The sequence below is a fragment of the Rhipicephalus sanguineus genome, chromosome 4 (genome assembly GCF_013339695.2).
Source record: "Rhipicephalus sanguineus isolate Rsan-2018 chromosome 4, BIME_Rsan_1.4, whole genome shotgun sequence".
In the NCBI taxonomy this organism is placed as follows: Eukaryota; Metazoa; Arthropoda; class Arachnida; order Ixodida; family Ixodidae; genus Rhipicephalus; species Rhipicephalus sanguineus.
This window is the reverse complement of record NC_051179.1, coordinates 129023474-129041062: the sequence shown is the minus strand read 5'-3', so window position 1 is coordinate 129041062 and position 17589 is coordinate 129023474. Positions and strand designations below refer to the sequence as shown.

The window sequence follows — 17589 nt, the reverse complement described above, 5'->3', positions numbered from 1 at the left end:
TTAGAATATATTTTAATTCACTTCCAAAATGTACCTAAATGCCCAGTCTCCCGATCGAGACCCATCGCTAGCGCGCCAACACTGACGTAGCTCTGTAGTATGGGCAACGAAAGTTGTAGTGACTTCGCGCCAGATCTGCTGTACTGACGTGAGTGACCTCCGGACCTCCGCCACCTCCGCAACGTACGTACCGGCTGTAGTGAACTAGACTATAGTACCGGCAAAGCATCGGTTGCTGCATCACTCGCCGAGTTTCGATCGCTTCCTGGCTAAGTGCGTCACAGCCTTGTGTGGTCACGTGACCAAACCCCCTACACTTCTACGTCACTGCCCAACCTCGGCGGCCAGAAACCGAAACCGAAAGTTGTCCACATTAAAAGGTGATATTAAATTATTTAGCGAGAATACATGAATGTTGGTGCGTGCATCATGCTTCCTGGAGCTATAAGAAACGCTTACAGCAAAGAACGGGCAAGCGACAAATTTGGTGGCATCACCCCTTTAAGCGCCGATGGTTCAGTAGTGAACGAAAGGACATGGATCTATCAGGGGGGTCCAACGCGGGATCACGCTCTGGATCGCGATCCAGTTCCCGCTCTAGATCGGGCTCCAGATCCAACTCCCGGGACCGCTCCAGCTCCAATGAAGGCAACCCAGGACATGACCCTGTCGCAGCCCAGCATTGGCAAGAACAAAGCAACAAGAAACAGAACAAGTTCAAGAAGACATCGCAGCATCAGCCGCAGCAACAACAGCAGCAGCAGAAATACAGGGTAAGCTGGGCAACAGTACCCTCCCAACCTCCTCCACACCAAGCACAATCTACGCACACACAGCTCTCACGACTCGAGCGAGGATTAGAGTTAATACGCGTAAGGATGGGGGATCTAGAAACGGAAAATAGGCAACTTAGAAGCCAACAAAAGCAGCAGCAACAACCACAAGAGAAACACACTCGAACCTCCTTGGCAGGACAGCAGCAGCAACAGCAACAGAACGCATCAACTTCGAGCGGCGATACTGTACTCACGATAGCGATTCTGAAAGAAGCCATAAAAGAAATAGGTCCCTCCATCGTCGAACAAGTCATGGGGTAGGTAGACAAAAAACTAGAAGCTTTGGAAAAGAAAATGCAAGCGCAACAGATCGAACTCACGAAGGCGTTGAGAAAGCATACCAGTGGTAGCCACATAAGGGAAAGAGCAGATAAGGCATACAACAGGGCGAGCCTACTGACCATGACTCAAGAAACAACCGACAATGCCTAACCGACTAACAAAAGCTACAGAAGAGTGCGATATATGGCAGTGGAACTGCCGGGGGTTTCGACAGAAGACGGGACAACTTGCACAGCTGGTGGCCATGCAACCGAGGCCATCAGCTGTAATTGCTGTCCAAGAGGTCGGAGTCAAGCCAAGCATACAGGGTTACGAGACTCATGGTGAAGATTGGAAGATTAACAGTGCATGGAGAGTATCGACATTAGTCCACAAATCCATAACGGCAATACGGCATAAACCAATAAAAGGAATCGAAATCCTACATCTCATTACAGAAATCTTATATAAAGGGAAGAAACAGAAAAGTGCCTTCATCTTAAACATTTATAGCCCACCTAGACAGAGGAAGATAACCTTCGACAAACTCTTCGAAAATGCAGTGAAACTAGCGACACATACCTCACTCATAGTGATGGGCGACTTTAGTGCAAAAGACCCAAGCTGGGGATACCTAACGCAGGATGCCAAAGGAAAGAACATAGCCAAGCAAATAGAAATCATAGGCATGACACTCCTAACGGATCCAGCAATACCAACAAGACTAGGAAACAGTAAATCCAGAGATACGAGTCGGGATCTAACGGTGTGCAAAAATTGTCAAGGTGTGGAATGACACAAAACTCTAGAAAATCTAGGCAGTGACCATTATATAATATGCACCAATATACACACGAACGAGACACGTGAAAAGATTGGCGCAGCCAAAATAACGGATTGCCATGCGTTTAAAAAGTCACTGCAAGAAAGGTTACCCGCCTCAGACATAGCAAACTTAAGTGAATGGTGTGACGAAATAAGACGTCAAAAAGAAAGGTACGCTAAGGAAATAACGCGAACAAGCAACGCCCCTGAGGTCGACTCACACCTACTACATCTCAGGGAAGCAAGGAGAAGCCTTACAAAAAGATGGAGAAGACAGAAACATAACACTAAATTAAAGGCGAAAATCAGAAGTATCACCCAGCGTGCAGAGGAATACGCCACTCAACTAGCTGCAACCAATTGGGCCAATTTCTGCGATTCACTCAACGAAACACTGAGTACGGCCAAAACATGGAACCTACTTAAAGCCATGATAGACCCTAGGAAGACGAAAAGTGAAAACAATAAAGCCATCGAAAGAATAATACACTCATACCCTGGTACAAAAGAGGATCTCATTCAAGCCATGCATGAAAAATACTTTGGAGAAAACGGAACGACACCTTGATACCAAGGAAGGGGTAAAGGATCGCACAACCAGATCTAGACAAGTCTTTTACGGACGCAGAAATCAGAGCAGCCATATTTAGTACAAAAAAGAACACGGCGGCGGGTGCAGATAAAATCACCTATGATATGATAAGGAACCTAAACGACGAAGCCATTGAACCTCTCAAAAAATACATAAACATTGGCTTGCAGGACAATGTTTATGTCTTTGTACCACGACAATGGAAACATGCGATTGTGGTCGTGGTGCCTAAACCAGGAAAAAAACTTGGCATCGAGAACATGAGACCCATCTCGCTCACGTCCTGCTTTGGAAAAATCTTTGAAAAACTGGTCAACACCAGGCTCGTATGTCACCTCGAGAACAACCAACTAATGCCCAACACCATGTTTGGCTTTCGTTCACAACTTTCAACGCAAGATATCCTACTACTCTTAAAAGAACAAGTACTAACGGGCATCTCTAAGGTTGGGGAAAACATCATTGTGGCCGTTGACATAAAGGGTGCCTTCGATAACATCAGTCACAAAGCAATACTTCAAGGTCTGGATGAAGCTAACTGTGGAGAGCGAATAGTCCAATACGTCAAAAGTTTCGTTATTCACAGGACTGCAATAATCAAACTATTCAGTCACCATTCGACATCCAAACAAAGGAACACCGCAAGGGGCGGTCATCTCATTCACACTTTTCAACGTTGCCATGATAGGCCTTGCAAGAAAACTCAAAGACATTGGCGGCCTACAACATGCGATATATGCAGACGACATCACAGTATGGACAACTACAGGCAGCCTAGCGGAGAAAGAAGATAGATTGCAACAGGCAGCTAGAACCATAGAAGAGTAGACAAGGATACGGGGACTTCAATGCTCAGCGGAAAAGTCTCAACTTATTCGCTTCACAAAGAGAAAAGCACAAAGGGTGGACCCGAGTCTAAAGTTGGAAGTCAGGCTGGAAGGAAATATCATTCCGGAGAAAGATACCATTAGAATACTAGGTATGTGGCTGCAAGCTAATCAGAGATGTGTGCACACACTAAATAAACTCAAAACAGCCGTACAGCAGATCTCACGCATGACCTCGCGCATAAAATACAACCGTAAGGGCATGCGAACAAGATACCCTCCGACTGGTCAAAAGTGTCGTCATCAGTCGTATTACATACTCACTTCCGTATCATAATGTGAACAAGGAAGCGAAAGAAAAAGCAAACCAAATAATAAGAATGGCCTACAAGACAGCCCTAAGATTACTGCGGAATACTTAAAACGACAAGCTATTGGCGCTTGGCCTTCATAACACAATTGACGAATCTATTGAGGCAAAGCTACAAGCACAAGAATATTGCCTTCTCGAGACTCCAACTGGCAGAGCAGTCCTAACAAAACTAGGGCGCGATGCATTAATACAAAAACATCAAGAAACTAAAGAGGTACCAAACAAACTTCGAGAATGGTACACGGTATCACTAGTACCAAAGAACATGAATCCTACTCTGCATGCTGGGAGAAGAAAGGCCAGGGCGAACTACATTGAGAAAATGACAAAATATATAAACACAGCGAGATTGACTGACGCTGCGCCTTATCAGACCGATGCAAGGAAGGCTGTGTAGGTAGTCACAGACCGTAGAGGGAAAATTAGTCTGTGCTTCAATAGATCGAGCCTCGACAACAGAAGCGGAAGAGGTCGCCATAGCCCTTGCAATAAAAGAGGGATGGACGCGAAAAGCTCCATTAACCATCCTTACTGACTCACAAAAGGCTTGCAGAAACTATCCAAAGGGCAAAATTGGAGCACAGGCGCTCCGAATATTGGTTGGAACTGAATGGGAGCCCAATGTGCAATACGTCCAGACTGTGACCTGGGCACCGGGGCACGAGGGCGTGACTGAGAACCTGCGTGCGGATGAGGCGGCTCGAGGCTTTACAGATCACCAAGCCACCCCATACTCTGCAATAGAGGACCCGCAACGATTCTTAGGTACTATAGAGAAAATAGACAGATCTATCCACCCCCGCATGTCAAACTCAGCGCTGCGGAGGCGACCGTGCTACGAAGATTACAGACGAACACTTACATAAATCTGCACACTCTCCATCTGATCTACCCCACAGCGTATAGAGACGTATGTCTGTGGTGTGGAGCAACACCAACACTTTTTCACATCACATGGGAGTGTGCGGAGCACGGAGAAGAGCACAAATGGTACATGGGACGAATGGGAGGCGCTGCTGTCCAGCCTGGCCCTGAAAGATCAGCTACGACTGATCCAAAGAGCTGAACCGATGGCTCGTGCCAGTGGGGCCTTGGAATAGGGGCACCACCCTGCCGGACAGGCTACGCTTTTCACCCCCATATTCCCTGCGGGGCGCTGGGGTTCTAGCCTGCCTGGTTTCTGTACACAATAAAGTTTTTGTACTATTTCTACTACTACTAACCAGTGTGCAGTAAAAGAGCATTACTCGAGCCGCTCTCTTAGTATACAGTAGAAACGCGCGATCAGTACTTTGGTTTGCGGAGCACCACTCATGCACATGTCCATGTTTATTTCGAAAAAACTACAACACACACTACTGCGGAGGGTGTAGACATACTTGTGGCTAAAGAAATGAGCCGAGGAAAGCAGCGCAGCGTTGCAGGTCGTGGTGTCGATATCTGACGAGTGTTTATGACTCCTGTATATATTTAATCGCAGTAGGAAGTACGTTGAAGAGGTATTACAGTCAGTGGCGTAAATGCAGAAAAATCACAAGGGGGGACACACACCTTGCAATGGCGGCCATTTTGTTTTTATGATTATTCATTTTTAATCATAAAAAATTACAATTATGCTTTCACACTAAATTAAAGGAAAACAAAATCAGTAAGACGAAATCATAGAATCAAATTAAGTAAGACAGACGAATCAAATTAAATAAGACAAAATCAATCAGGGAGACAGCACCTTGCAGCCAATTGTATAAACGTACGTTTAATGGCGAAGTTAGTTTCTAATTGTAACTGGCGGGTAGGGTGCAGCATATTTCCAGCTATGTCATTTGGGTTAACGCATGAAATAAAAATGGTAGCTCCTTTTTTTGTGTGTGATAGCGCGTAACGGTACAGCTTTTCTTTAACTTCAGCTCCATACCTGTTAAAAAATAGCATTCCAAGGCGTATTCGGCTGGAAAGTTCCTTGCAAATGTTCACCGGCGATTATTTTAAGTAACATTCTTATATTCGAGCAATCACATGCATCCTTCATTGTGAATGGCTTACAACAAATCGTAGACATTAATAAGGGTAGATAATCTGGGATTATATATTTACTTTATCATTTCAAAGCCCAGCATAATAAATACTTACGGCACGTCAGACGTAGCCCGTAGCATTTCGGAAAACTCCTGCTCTACAGCACTTCTTGAGACGACAATAAGCTTTGACTTTTGTACTTGGTTTCTTATTGGAAGGTCTTCAGATTTCAGGGTTGGTTTTAAGGAGAGTGCGCTATCCTTAACTGTCAAGAAATTCAAATGTGACGTTTGAAAGATAAATCTCAAGAAGGTACACTTGCAACGGGTGCCCCCCCCCCCCCCCCCCCCCCCGTTATTTACGCCGATTGCAGTGCAAGGTTACCTTAGAAGTTTGACAGTCACATCCACTCTGCAACGAACACTTTTCTTGAACGCCTACCTCATATCGGAAGCGCTCGCCACTATAGAGAACAGCAGTTCGGCTTTGCGAAGCGGTGCGCCTCTTGCAGCTGCCATTCGGATGAGTTTTTAAAGGCCAACTCCGGCGATTTTTCGAGGTCGATGGATCTCAATAAAATTCGCTGAGTACGTTCCTTTGCACGTTTCCGTCATTTATGCCAAATTACAGGCTTGAGACATGCGCAGATTGTTTGCAAATGAATTTTAAAGATTGTCTACAAACGCCCTCCTGGCTTCACACAATTATTGGCAACATTGCGTCTGTGACGTCAGCATTGGGAAGGCAGCGGAAGTGACACAGCCGAGGGCACCGCTAACTTCGGCGCTTCGGCCGCTACAGCGATCGTCTGCTGTGCACAAGGCGACAGACAGCGTTGGTTTGGCCGGCGCTTCGCTGGTCGTCCCGGCTGTCACAGTTTTCATAGTCGGCGCCGGCGTGACCGGCATGCCTTGCACGACTTCCGGTTCGTTCGTAACAACATCTACGTCATACGTAGACAGCACACTCGGTTGGGTTTCGGTTTCGGTGTCGCGCTTTTTTGCTTATTTAAAATTATTCTCCAATTTGCCGAGTATTTCTGCTATCGGGCCCGTAACAGGAGCGTCTCAGGAACATAAAAGCACCATTACTTTGACATGGCCAAAAAAATCGCCGGAGTTGGCCTTTAAGCGCGCAGAGCTCCGATATTGAGTTCTCGTCGATTCGTGGCAGCACAGTGAGGTCCACTGACCGTTCGGCGCTGGATGACGAAAGAAACAGGAGCATTTTCTTGGTCTGAAAGCTTCGCCAACGACGTATGGCTGCTCAGCCTCTCCGTGGCCTCTCCTTATGGAGACGCGGGCAGACGATTCCGCGACGGCGCCCAACAAAAAATGGCGGACACACCCAGTGTTGCCGGAGCACTAAGCATTATGAATATCTCAAATCGGCTCGATGACTTCGCGGTACCACACGCAGGCACCTCGGTGTGCGTTGTTTGGGTCTCTAACGGCCAGAGCCCCCCCTCCCCCCCCCCCCTCCCCTTCCTTCGTTTTCCTATGCCCACAACGGGACTGACTCGGCACGTGGCGGCGGCACCACCGAAATAGAAAACAAGAAACAGCGCAACAGGGCAGAGACGGACTAAGCGCTGCCTGTTGTCGTGTAGTTTACGCTGTTTCTCGTTTTTTATGGACGTGTACCAACCGGACCAAACAGACAGCAAAGTAAATCATACGACTTTCGAGCGGGCTGAACAAGTCAAGGCAAAAAATAAGAACGCGTCCCTTCTTGGCGGCGGTTTGGGATGGGGTGCGACGGTTCTTGAACGCCGAGTAAAACTTTTCCACGGTACATCCGGACTCCAGAACGGCCCTTGAATGCGGTCCCTACGGGTCATTACTATGCAAAACTACTAATAATAAGCTATCTCTCCCGCGACTGTTTGGTCTCGGCGCCGCGCGCTTCCCTGCTCACCCGGCAAACGCCTTGAAGTTATAACCAGAATGCAGTATTGTAACGTGACATATGCGACAGGTAGTTTTTAATTCATGCACTTGCCGTTTTTATTTACCATTTTTAATTCACGCCATTTTATTCCACATCATTACAGTTCCATGGATTCTTAACAGAACGGTGGCGTTCATCCGATCCTCCCAAAAGGAACTGAGTTCCTGGAACTCCCAAAAGGAACTGAGTTCCTGGAACGGCGTTCCTTGGCAGAACGTCGTGTCATGCTGCCTTTTGTACCGACATGCATAGGTCGGCAAAAAATGTGGAGCTCACTCAGACTCACTCATTAAGTATATTTTGCCCTTAGAGCTCACTCGGACTCAGACTCACTGAAATTTTTCTCAGCCGGACTCAAACTCACGCAAATATTACTCACTCAGTCTCACGGCTCTATCTGGGTCTGAGTGAATCCACTCATCAGTCGGTTGGCGTATATTTGGCTTTTTCGACCGTGGTGTCAATGCGCTTTAACACTAATATCTCGCGTAATTGGTGCTCTACTTGGCGCCTTTTGATCTCGTGCCTTCAAATATGAGTTATCAGTGGTTGAAATCCAGTAAGGACATTTTTATTGAAAGAGGTGACTAACACGACATATTTTTATCAAGAACTTCCTGCGAAAGAGTTTACTGGGGGGAGGGGGGGGGTCAACCTGCCCCCCCCCCCTCTACGTAACTCACGCCTCTGATTGATAAATTAAATGTAGAGATGGTGTATCAACGCTAGTGCTTTGAAGTATGTGAGAGTCGGCGGGAGAATAAACGTGAGCAGACGTAAAACTTTTATAGTAATGCTGAAGTTGTGTAGATAGAACGATAGGTCGGCAAAAAAAGTGTCGAGCTCACTCTGACTCACTCAAGAAATATATTTAGCGCTTAAGGCTCACTCGGACTCAAGCTCACCAAAATGTAATTCAGCCGGAGTCACTCAGACTCACGGCTCGATCCGAGTCTGAGTGACTAGACTCGTGAGTGAGTTTGCCGACCTATGCAGACATGTCACCAATACACTAGCATGCCACTTCCTGAACTGTGCGCGCACATAGCAAGATAGAGCACCTACCCGTTTTTGTATTTGAAAGTACACACTTACCCGAACAGTTATCTCGCCTCTGTTACTCTGATCTCTATTTGACAGACAAATGTAAGATGTGCGATGCAATGGCAACAGTGTGCCACATACTATGGAAGTGTTCGAGCTTAGGCGACAAAGCACACGGAAACCATAATGAGGCAGTATCGAACCGCAGGGTGCGCTGGGAGGAGGCTCTGTTCAGCTCCGCAATAGAACAACTTTGGGCCGTCCAGCGAGCCGAGGAAGCCGCCCGAGCTCAAGGGCTCGCGGCCGATGCCTAGGCCGGGGTTGAGGCCCACCCCGAATCAACTTCACGGACTTAATAAATAGTTATTTTAGATGCGAAATATTTTATGGCGGAGCTCAATCCGGTGGTGGTGGTGGTGGTGTGCGGCGTGACCACCCTTACTGCGCATGCGCATACCCTCTCCACACACCTCCTCTCCACTCCCCCTCTCCATTCCCCCTATCCTCTACCCCTCTCCACTCACCCTCTGCCTTTCCCCTCTCCACTTCCCATCTCCGATACCCCTCTCCACTTTCCCTCTCCCCTCCCCCTTTCCACTCTTCCTCTGAAAGCGGGCTAGACATGCCGAAATTCTCTCGTGCGCAACGCCGCGATGAGCTCGAGCGCATGCGCGTCCCCTCCCCTTCTCTCTCCTCTCCTACGCTGCCCCCCTCTCGCCCGCCTGTCGACCGCGTTCCCCGCTCGCCCTGTGAGAATTAACGGCCAGGCTAGAAGGAAGATACGACGCGCGTAGCGTCCCTATTCGCGTTCCACGACGCGAGGTCGGTAGCATGCCCAACGAACGCCAACGGAACGCGATCGTGCAAGTGCTCCGGCTTCGCATCGCCTCATGGTCCCCTTTAGCGGGAGATGGTGTAATTTCTTCTTCTTCTATTTTATGGCCAATGCTGATTATCTCTTATATAAGCAGTGAGGGCTGCCGTTGTTCACAGCTGGTGCAACCGTCGTCTCGCGTGGCACGCACACACAGTCGAACTGCTGCGCACACTACTACACCCACCCCTTCCACACTTCTATAGCGTATGCGCCCACCTCTAGCGCCTGCACTCCTCACGGCAGCCAGGCACATTCATCTACGGCTGACGTACAGCCCAATGGCAACTGTCAAGAGAGAAAGCGACCTACATCACCTGTTCTGTGAAGGCCACAGGTGAGCAAACATCCCCACTGCAAAATGGTTGAAATCCATTCACTGTTGAATTATTTTACGGCAGCGCTGTCATGGTTGAGGTTTGCCGTGTGTCGTAGATAGAAAATTACCATCATCATGAACTGGCACACACTCAAATCACCGCCCAAGCATTCTGTACAGATGGTTAATAGGAGAAGCTGAAGCACGCCCACCAGCTCTGCTGTGACCCAGCCTCGAGCGACTTAGTGCAAGCTGCACTAATTTTCCTATTATCATTTCTCTTCGATGTGAGATGTTTTCATTTACGGGCTACAGAAGGCATTTCCAACCGCCTACGTTACTAACAATAGGCTTCCCAAGCAGCGCTTAGGCGCTGCTGCTCTTGACAGGCAGCGCAATCTCTGGCAGAAAAATAGAAACTGGAGTGTAAGCAGCGCGCGTTTTCCCTTCTCACCACCGCGTTGCCGCTCGCTTCTGTGCACGTGCAGAGCTCTCACGGTGCACTTGCGGCGCCTCACAATGCATCGCTTGCAGTGCGGCTTCAAAAGGATCTTCAAGCTTGACTGGCACTTCCGAAAAGCGAAACTTCATGAAATGAGAAAGGCTCGTCAATCATGTTAACGGTGAAGAGCAGACGATCGACGACAACGACGCCCGACTCAAAGCGAAATGCATTTCCCAAGTCGCGATTACACCGTGTCGGACGTATACTTCGAGGTAAGTCTCATTCTGTCATGTTAAAGATCAATAATGGTCCACATGCACTCAGAAATGAAGCCGTACACGCTATCGATGTCCTGCGGTGTGGACTACGAATCATATGATTGTTGTTTTGATATGGCATGCTCACAGTAGCAGCCGTGTACTTTCGTGAACAAACGTTTGCGGCATGCGAAAAAAAAATTATATGGCCATGGCACTGTATCCTGAGAAGGTTAGAGTCAAGTCCTCCGTGCCGCTGAAGAATCAACCGCCGATTATGACGCGAGGCAGCTAGCTGAGCTTTAACCACTGTGAAGCAAGATGAACTGTTCGCCTCCTTTTTTCGGCTCTCGCATCATGCTTGCAGTCTCTTTTTATGATATCGACTTGACAGGCGTACAAAACCTGCTGCGCGAACGCGGCTGGAAAATCGCACAAAGTCAGAAGGTGCTTAATTCAAGGTTGCTATTGCAAAACATGTATTAAGTGCCAGTTATGTTTAGCGCCTTAAATATATATCACCCTAATAAAGAGACAAAAACAAAGCAAACCTGCAGAACGATGTCAAAGCTTGCTGAAAATGCACAGACGTCCGTTCCGGCGCGATAAAGCAGCCTTCCCGACGCGTGAATTGCAGGCGCCGAACTTCTGACAATGTGCCGAGTTCAGTTGAATTCAACCAACCGCGCAACGCTAACGGTATAACGCGAGTGTGAACGTTCAACAAAGACGGGTAGGTCTCACGAACACGGGGAATCAAAACACAAAGTTGCTTCACCTACAACCGTAACTGGACTTTCACAATGCGAGAAGACAGCGAGTAATCATTACTGTAGTCGCTGCGTGCATTCGCCGCGTTACTTACCGATTCAGGTAGTCGAAACGAACGAAAAGCGATGACCTCAGACAGCCAAAATAGAAGGCGAGACAGCGCTGTCAGCTATGCACGCTTGCCGCCTTTATTTCTCGTGCGACACGCCCGGGAACCGATACAGTTTCACACGTGAATCGTGTGCCTTGGTGTTGTCTGCACTGTTGTGGCAGGCCACTAAACCGCAATACTTCGGACCTCCCTTGCCCTTCCGCGGGGTCGCTTCTGCCATCGCGGAAATGCGCAGCTTCGCACAGCAAACGTCTCGGTTCAACGTGCCGAACTGACGGCCCCTCAGTTAACCGCACCGACAGAACGCGTGCGCACGTGTGCTACTGCTACCGTGAAAGGGGCTGAGTCAGCCGCGCATGCACTCCACAGCTTTCCGGCAGAGCCGCAGTGCGGCCACCGCGGCGCTCTCGTCGCGCCGCAAACTTGAGCCTGGGTTCCCTATAAGCACTTCTCCTGCAGCCAGCATGGATGATGACACGCACCTTCTGCATTATACCTCCTCACCTTCCTCCAGTGCATTCACCTCTAATATCCCCAGCTATGGTTAAGTGTTCAGAGGGTATCCTTACAATTCAGGAGACCCGGGTATGAATCCCACTGCCTGTGGCAGCTCACCGGTTTTTCTGATAAAAGGTTATCCTAACCTAGTGCTCGTTGGTGTGAATACTCAAGTATATATTGTGGAGGTTTAGAATAAGAAACGCATCTTTCTGCAACCCATAAGGGAGCAAGGCTCAGCGTTGTTAGCGAAAGGGGAAACGAAGGAAAAGCCAGAGAAAGAAAGAATCCCCGTGAAATGAGTAGCCATAACGCCAGGCACTAGGCTGGAATACCTTCTCTGCCCATTAGCAACACTGGTGGGTGCCCAGTGGCACTGGGAATAAAACCCGAGACCCCCAAGAAGCTGGCCTCTGTACTCTACCTTCTGTTCTACTACTCCTCTTCCCTACCCCGACTTCACGCCATTCTCCTTTTGAATTGCCGAACTAACCATCTTTCACAGCCTTCAATCAAACTTTCACTGTCACCGCTGATCAACAAGCTCTAGCGTCCCTGCCACTCCTCTCCTTCTTTAAAGGGCCAGTATACAGGCTTCGACTTTTTGTTTTTTGTACACCACCAAAACAAGCTCACTAATTCGTACAGAAGATCGCGGCGGTCACATTTTGCGAGTACCACACTGCTGGGCGCCGCGCAGACACACCATTTCGAAAAACAATTCCCGCGCCCCTTCCAGCGCCTGCCCTCTTTGCCCGCGAAGTGAAGTATTGTTGCCCACGGGCAACTTTCAGTGGCGTAGCCAGGGGGGGGGGGGAAGCACACCGGGCCCGTGCCCCCCCCCCCCCCGGATTTTTTTTTTGCCATGGTATAGAGAGCTCAAAATGAGACTCCACATTTGCCTGCCCGACCCCCCACTTCAGATCAAGGAGGTGCCCCCCCCCCCAAAAAAAAAAATTTCTGGCTACGCCCCTCGCAACGTTACGTAGCATTTACTTCGTCGATTGGTTCTCTGCACTATGAAACGGCGCCTTGGGCCTGCGGAGTTGCAGTTTTGTCTGCGCAGCCCACAATTTCGTTTCCTGTATTGCCCTCTGCCGTTTTAGATGCGAAGTATCTCTTGCTAGGGGGTATGTAAGGCGGCGTGGTAATCCGCACGCAACGTTGTCCGCACTCACTCTACGCATGCGCGATTCTCCTCCTTCCCTCTCTCCAACAGCTGCGCGTTACTCTCTCCACGTCTCTACCAGCACCTGCTTGCGCTTCTCCTGCGTTCTCGCTTCTGCTCTCACGGCGCATACGCTACTCTCCTCCTCTAGTCTCCTCTCCTTCAAATCGTAGAGCGCTGCGCGGCGCGCGTTCAGTCCAGCGCTTGGCTCGGTGGGCTCCTCTGAAATGCGGGCTCGACAAGCCGAAATTCTCTCCTGCGCAGCGCCGCGATGAGGGCCAACGCATGCGCGTCCCCTCCCCCTCTCTCTCCTCTCCTACGCTGCCTCTCTCTAGCGCGCCTGTCGACGTTCCCCGCACGCCCTGTGAGAATTAACGGCCAGGCTAGAGGGAAGACACGACGCGCGTAGTGCTCCTCTTCGCGTTCCACGACGCGAGGTCGGTGGCATGCCCAGCGAACGCCAACGGAACGCGATCGTGCAAGTGCTCCGGCTTCGCATCGCCTCATGGTCCCCTTTAGCGGGAGATGGTGTAATTTTTTTTTAAAGGGGCTGGGACTACCACGACAACCGATATAGGGAGAACGAAAGACTCCGAAATCAAGAGGTGTTTCGCGGCTTTACCGCTAGGGGAGGGACGCATGCCCAGTGGCACGGCCGCTGGATAAAGAGCGGCCGTGCCAGTGGCATACTTAATTACTTCACCAGAGCCTTGCACTCCTCTCATTGCACTTCCTCACCAAGCCGTTCTGACACGAGTGACACACGGAGGAAGCCTTGCTTGGTCATTGGCTGAGCGCCGATGACGTAAATGCCGACGTCATGTTCCGTTATCGAAGTTGGCGTCGTCCCGACAACTAGCTACATCTACACCTTTTCGCTGCCGAGAAAAGTTGGATGGCCGAGAGAGAAACAAACACCAGCCGAAGCGGGTTGTTCTATATCGTGTAACTTTCTCTTTACAACACTTATCCACAACAATCTTGCAGCAGCAGGTTCTTGTCGCACAAGCGCTCAGTTATCTCTCCATCACATGTTTAGGACCACGCGGTTGCTTACTACCCTTTTAAGGAAAGCCTGTAGGCCGGTCACCTTTATGGCTTCTTATTTGCATGATGATGGGACAAGTGGTCCGTGAGGTCATGCCTTTGTGAAAAAGATGCATTGCAACGGACACAGGAAAAGGGACACTCCCCTCTATGCTTGCGGATGATGTGTTCCGCGAGGTGACGCTTCCGACCAAAAGATGCATTACAGCGCACACACAAAAAGGGACGCTGTCCTGTGTGAGTGCGCATGTGTGTCACGAGGCTGTTGTTCTCCGTAAAGGACGCATTACAGTGGACACAGGAAAAGGGCGTTCTCCTGTGTGCGTGCGGATGTGTATCACGAGGCTGCTATTTCGCACAAAGGACGCATTCAGTGAACACAGGAAAAGGGACGTTCTAATGTGTGGGCGTGAGTGCGCATGTGCAATATGAGGGTGCTTTTCGTACAAAAGGATTCAACGCAGTGAACACAGGGAAAGGACCGCTCTCCAGAGTGCGCGCGGATGTGTCTCACGAGGCTGCTCTTTTTACCGAAAGATGCATTACAGCGCACACAGGAGAAGGGACGCTCCCCTGTGTGAATGCGCATGTGCTCAATGAAGCCGCTTCTCATCGAAAAGGAGGAATTGCAGTGGTTACAGGAAAAGGGCCGCTCTCCAGTGTGCGTGCGGATGTGTCTCAAGAGGCTGCCTTTCTGCACAAAGGATGCATTGCAGTGGACACAAGAAAATGGACGCTCTCCTGTGTGCATGCGGATGTGTCTCACGAGGCTGTTTTTCCGCACAAACGACGCATCGCAGTGGACGCAGGAAAATGGCCGCTCTCCAGTGTGCGTGCGGATGTGTATAACGAGGCTGTTTTTCTGCACAAAGGACGCATTGCAGTGGGCACAGCAGAAGGGGCGCTCTCCTGTGTGGGTGCGCACGTGACGCACCAGCTCGGACTTGCGAGTGAACGCAGCTGGACAGAAGTGGCACTGTAAGGGGGGCTCGCCCATGTGTTTCTGAAGGTGTCTGTTCATAGTTGACTTGTCCAGGGTCACATAGGTGCACTGCTGGCAGGAATGAAGTCGGCCTCGTACAGACGCCAATGAAGACGACTGCTCCAAGGACAGAAAAGACAAGGAGCCTGCAAAGCCATCGAGAGTATTCTAAGTGAATGCAAATTATGCGTCATACGTCTACATGGCACTGCAGGGACTACAGAAGCAGGCAATTCACAGGGGTTGCTACGAACGTTTGTGAAGTAGATGATCACGTTGTCTCTCAGGAACAAAAGCTACTGTTATGGCAACAGTGAAACGACACAAGTCTTACGAAAATTCCCTTCTTACTGCACATAAATTATACGCTTAACACAGGGGAAAAAAAGGCGGCAAAAAAAAAAGAATCTGGCTTAGACGACATTCCGATGCTATATCCAAAGAGTCAAATGTGTTTGAATATGCAGCAATAAATACTAACCCATTCGACTACTTACTGTACCTCTGTCTGCAGAGAAGTATCCACAGAAGACTACACAGCAAAAGAATATTACTTCATATTGTAACACATGAAGCATATGAAAGATAATATGAGTTAAATAAGTTCATGTGATGCACAATGGAAAAGCAAAGAAAAAGATAAAGGTTAGAAGTATTAGTAATTTTTTAATGATGTACGACCGTTGGATCTATATGTGAACACTGTAGTATCACAAAGCTGTTCTTCGTTGGTAGGGCCATATGATTTCCAGGTGTGTCATAACTAAACACAAAAGAAAGGTGCTTTTTGCAGTGTAAGCTGTTATGAGCTCACGACAACAGCCGGTTTTAGTGGCAAAATTATTTGCCACCGCCGCCAGGGTCCATCACAGCTGTCATCCTTAGTAAGAAACAAAGCCCAGGGTTTGAGCTGAAATCAAACTCGGAATCCACATGGTAGTGATGCATCCTGCCATAAAGCCATGCAAGTACTTGAATCTTCGCAAAAATAATTTTTGCAGGCATCATGTTAGGTGAGGAATCACGTTTACAGATGTAACATTGCTTGGCACAAAAGTAGAATTGCACAAGAAAGCTTCCCACTCGTTGCAAAGGGCTGATCCATAATTCTTCATCCTTATCATAATCAATCACACCATCAACAAAGCGTGCAGCTACCTAAGCACCTTACAGATGCATAGTGGGTAGTTTGTTACTGTGCAAAATGATGGCGTTGGTGTAGTGGGTACCTAGTAAGTGTACTTGCAGGAGGCATTTTGTGAGAGTTTACTACGGGCTGTATAGAAGGCCACTTCTCCAGCTTATGCTGTGATTATGCTACATGTTCCATGCAGGCCTGGCATTTTTTTCTTCATTGACCAGTTTTCCTTTTGGCTTGACATCTTTAGTCTACGTGTGCGTGTGTGATTTTTTTTTCGTGACGATTTTTTTACCACTTTTAAACATTTTGTCAGGTCAAGAGAAGTCAGCACTGATAGAGAGCTCTTAAGGTCTTATGTAGCTCATGTTACTTGAATACTCATAGTCCACTTCTTGCTGTCAACTCTGAGCTCATTACACGGTTGGTTCTAACCTGCTGCTTTCTGTTGAACCAACCTGAAGATACCATACTGTTCGTGACTGTGGTGTACTAATTGAGTATGAAAATATTTCACAGTAAAAGTGAACACATAAAAACATTAAGATGCAATTTTACAGCTGTTTACAGTTGGATTAGGTGACAAACAGTCTGGTAATTATTTCTAACACTAGTATAATGCCTGCTGTGAACATTGCCTCAAGAAAGTATTGAAACTGCAAGTTAGGATATATGCCACTTTGCTTAGATGGGTTTACTTGTGAATAAAAATAGTTCAGAAGGAAACATGTTGCTTTTGGCCCAGTAGGTACAGGAGCAATGACATGAAAAAATAATTTTGCTTTTGTGTAAAAATGTTTGAAGACCTTACAAAGTTTTTGGAACTGGGAAAGATGCTGCAGTCTGCTGTACGCAGTTTCTTCTTTAACTGCCTTTGTCGTGCTCCTATTTTTAATTTCAGCAGAGAGCCAGAAGACTGCACTGGAAATTCCATTCAACACCATATTGCAGACAATACCGTGATGTGACCCCAAGCCCCCTCCCCCCCCCCCGAGTATTTTCTGACATTGTTCCCATTGTTGCAATAAATGAAGAGATCACACACAACAATTTTCACTCTACTGGAATAAATGTAGTTGTCGTGCACTTACATCAAATAAACTTATTCAAAGTCTCATTTGTTTTGTGACTCGTTTATGTTGCTTCCTCAACACCCACCGTTATTCACAGCCAGGATACTAACTACCAGATGGACTGGTCCCACCCATAAAAATGTCATAGCTATTTAGCAACCGCAGCAGATATACTTTTGTA

General features: G+C 48.3%; 1 protein-coding gene and 1 long non-coding RNA gene across 4 annotated transcripts in view; one reads left to right on the top strand and one right to left on the bottom strand.

Annotated features, from left to right (window-relative positions):
- Positions 1 to 17589, bottom strand: part of LOC119390670 (gastrula zinc finger protein XlCGF8.2DB) — an 807836-nt gene that overhangs the window by 587282 nt on the left and 202965 nt on the right. For both annotated transcript variants that reach the window (XM_049415127.1, XM_049415126.1), the window contains one exon: positions 14068 to 15343. In XM_049415127.1, coding sequence (XP_049271084.1) covers positions 14586 to 15343 — 758 coding nt within the window. In that variant the 3' untranslated portion in view covers positions 14068 to 14585. Of the gene's footprint in view, positions 15344 to 17589 lie in introns of those variants that run through there.
- Positions 1 to 17589, top strand: part of LOC125758208 (uncharacterized) — a 400853-nt gene that overhangs the window by 295495 nt on the left and 87769 nt on the right. The window contains exon 2 of one of the 2 annotated variants that reach the window (XR_007415975.1): positions 15225 to 15327. The exons of the other annotated variant lie outside the window; for it this stretch is intronic. This is a non-coding gene — a long non-coding RNA (uncharacterized LOC125758208). Of the gene's footprint in view, positions 1 to 15224; positions 15328 to 17589 lie in introns of those variants that run through there. 2 annotated transcript variants of the gene reach the window in all.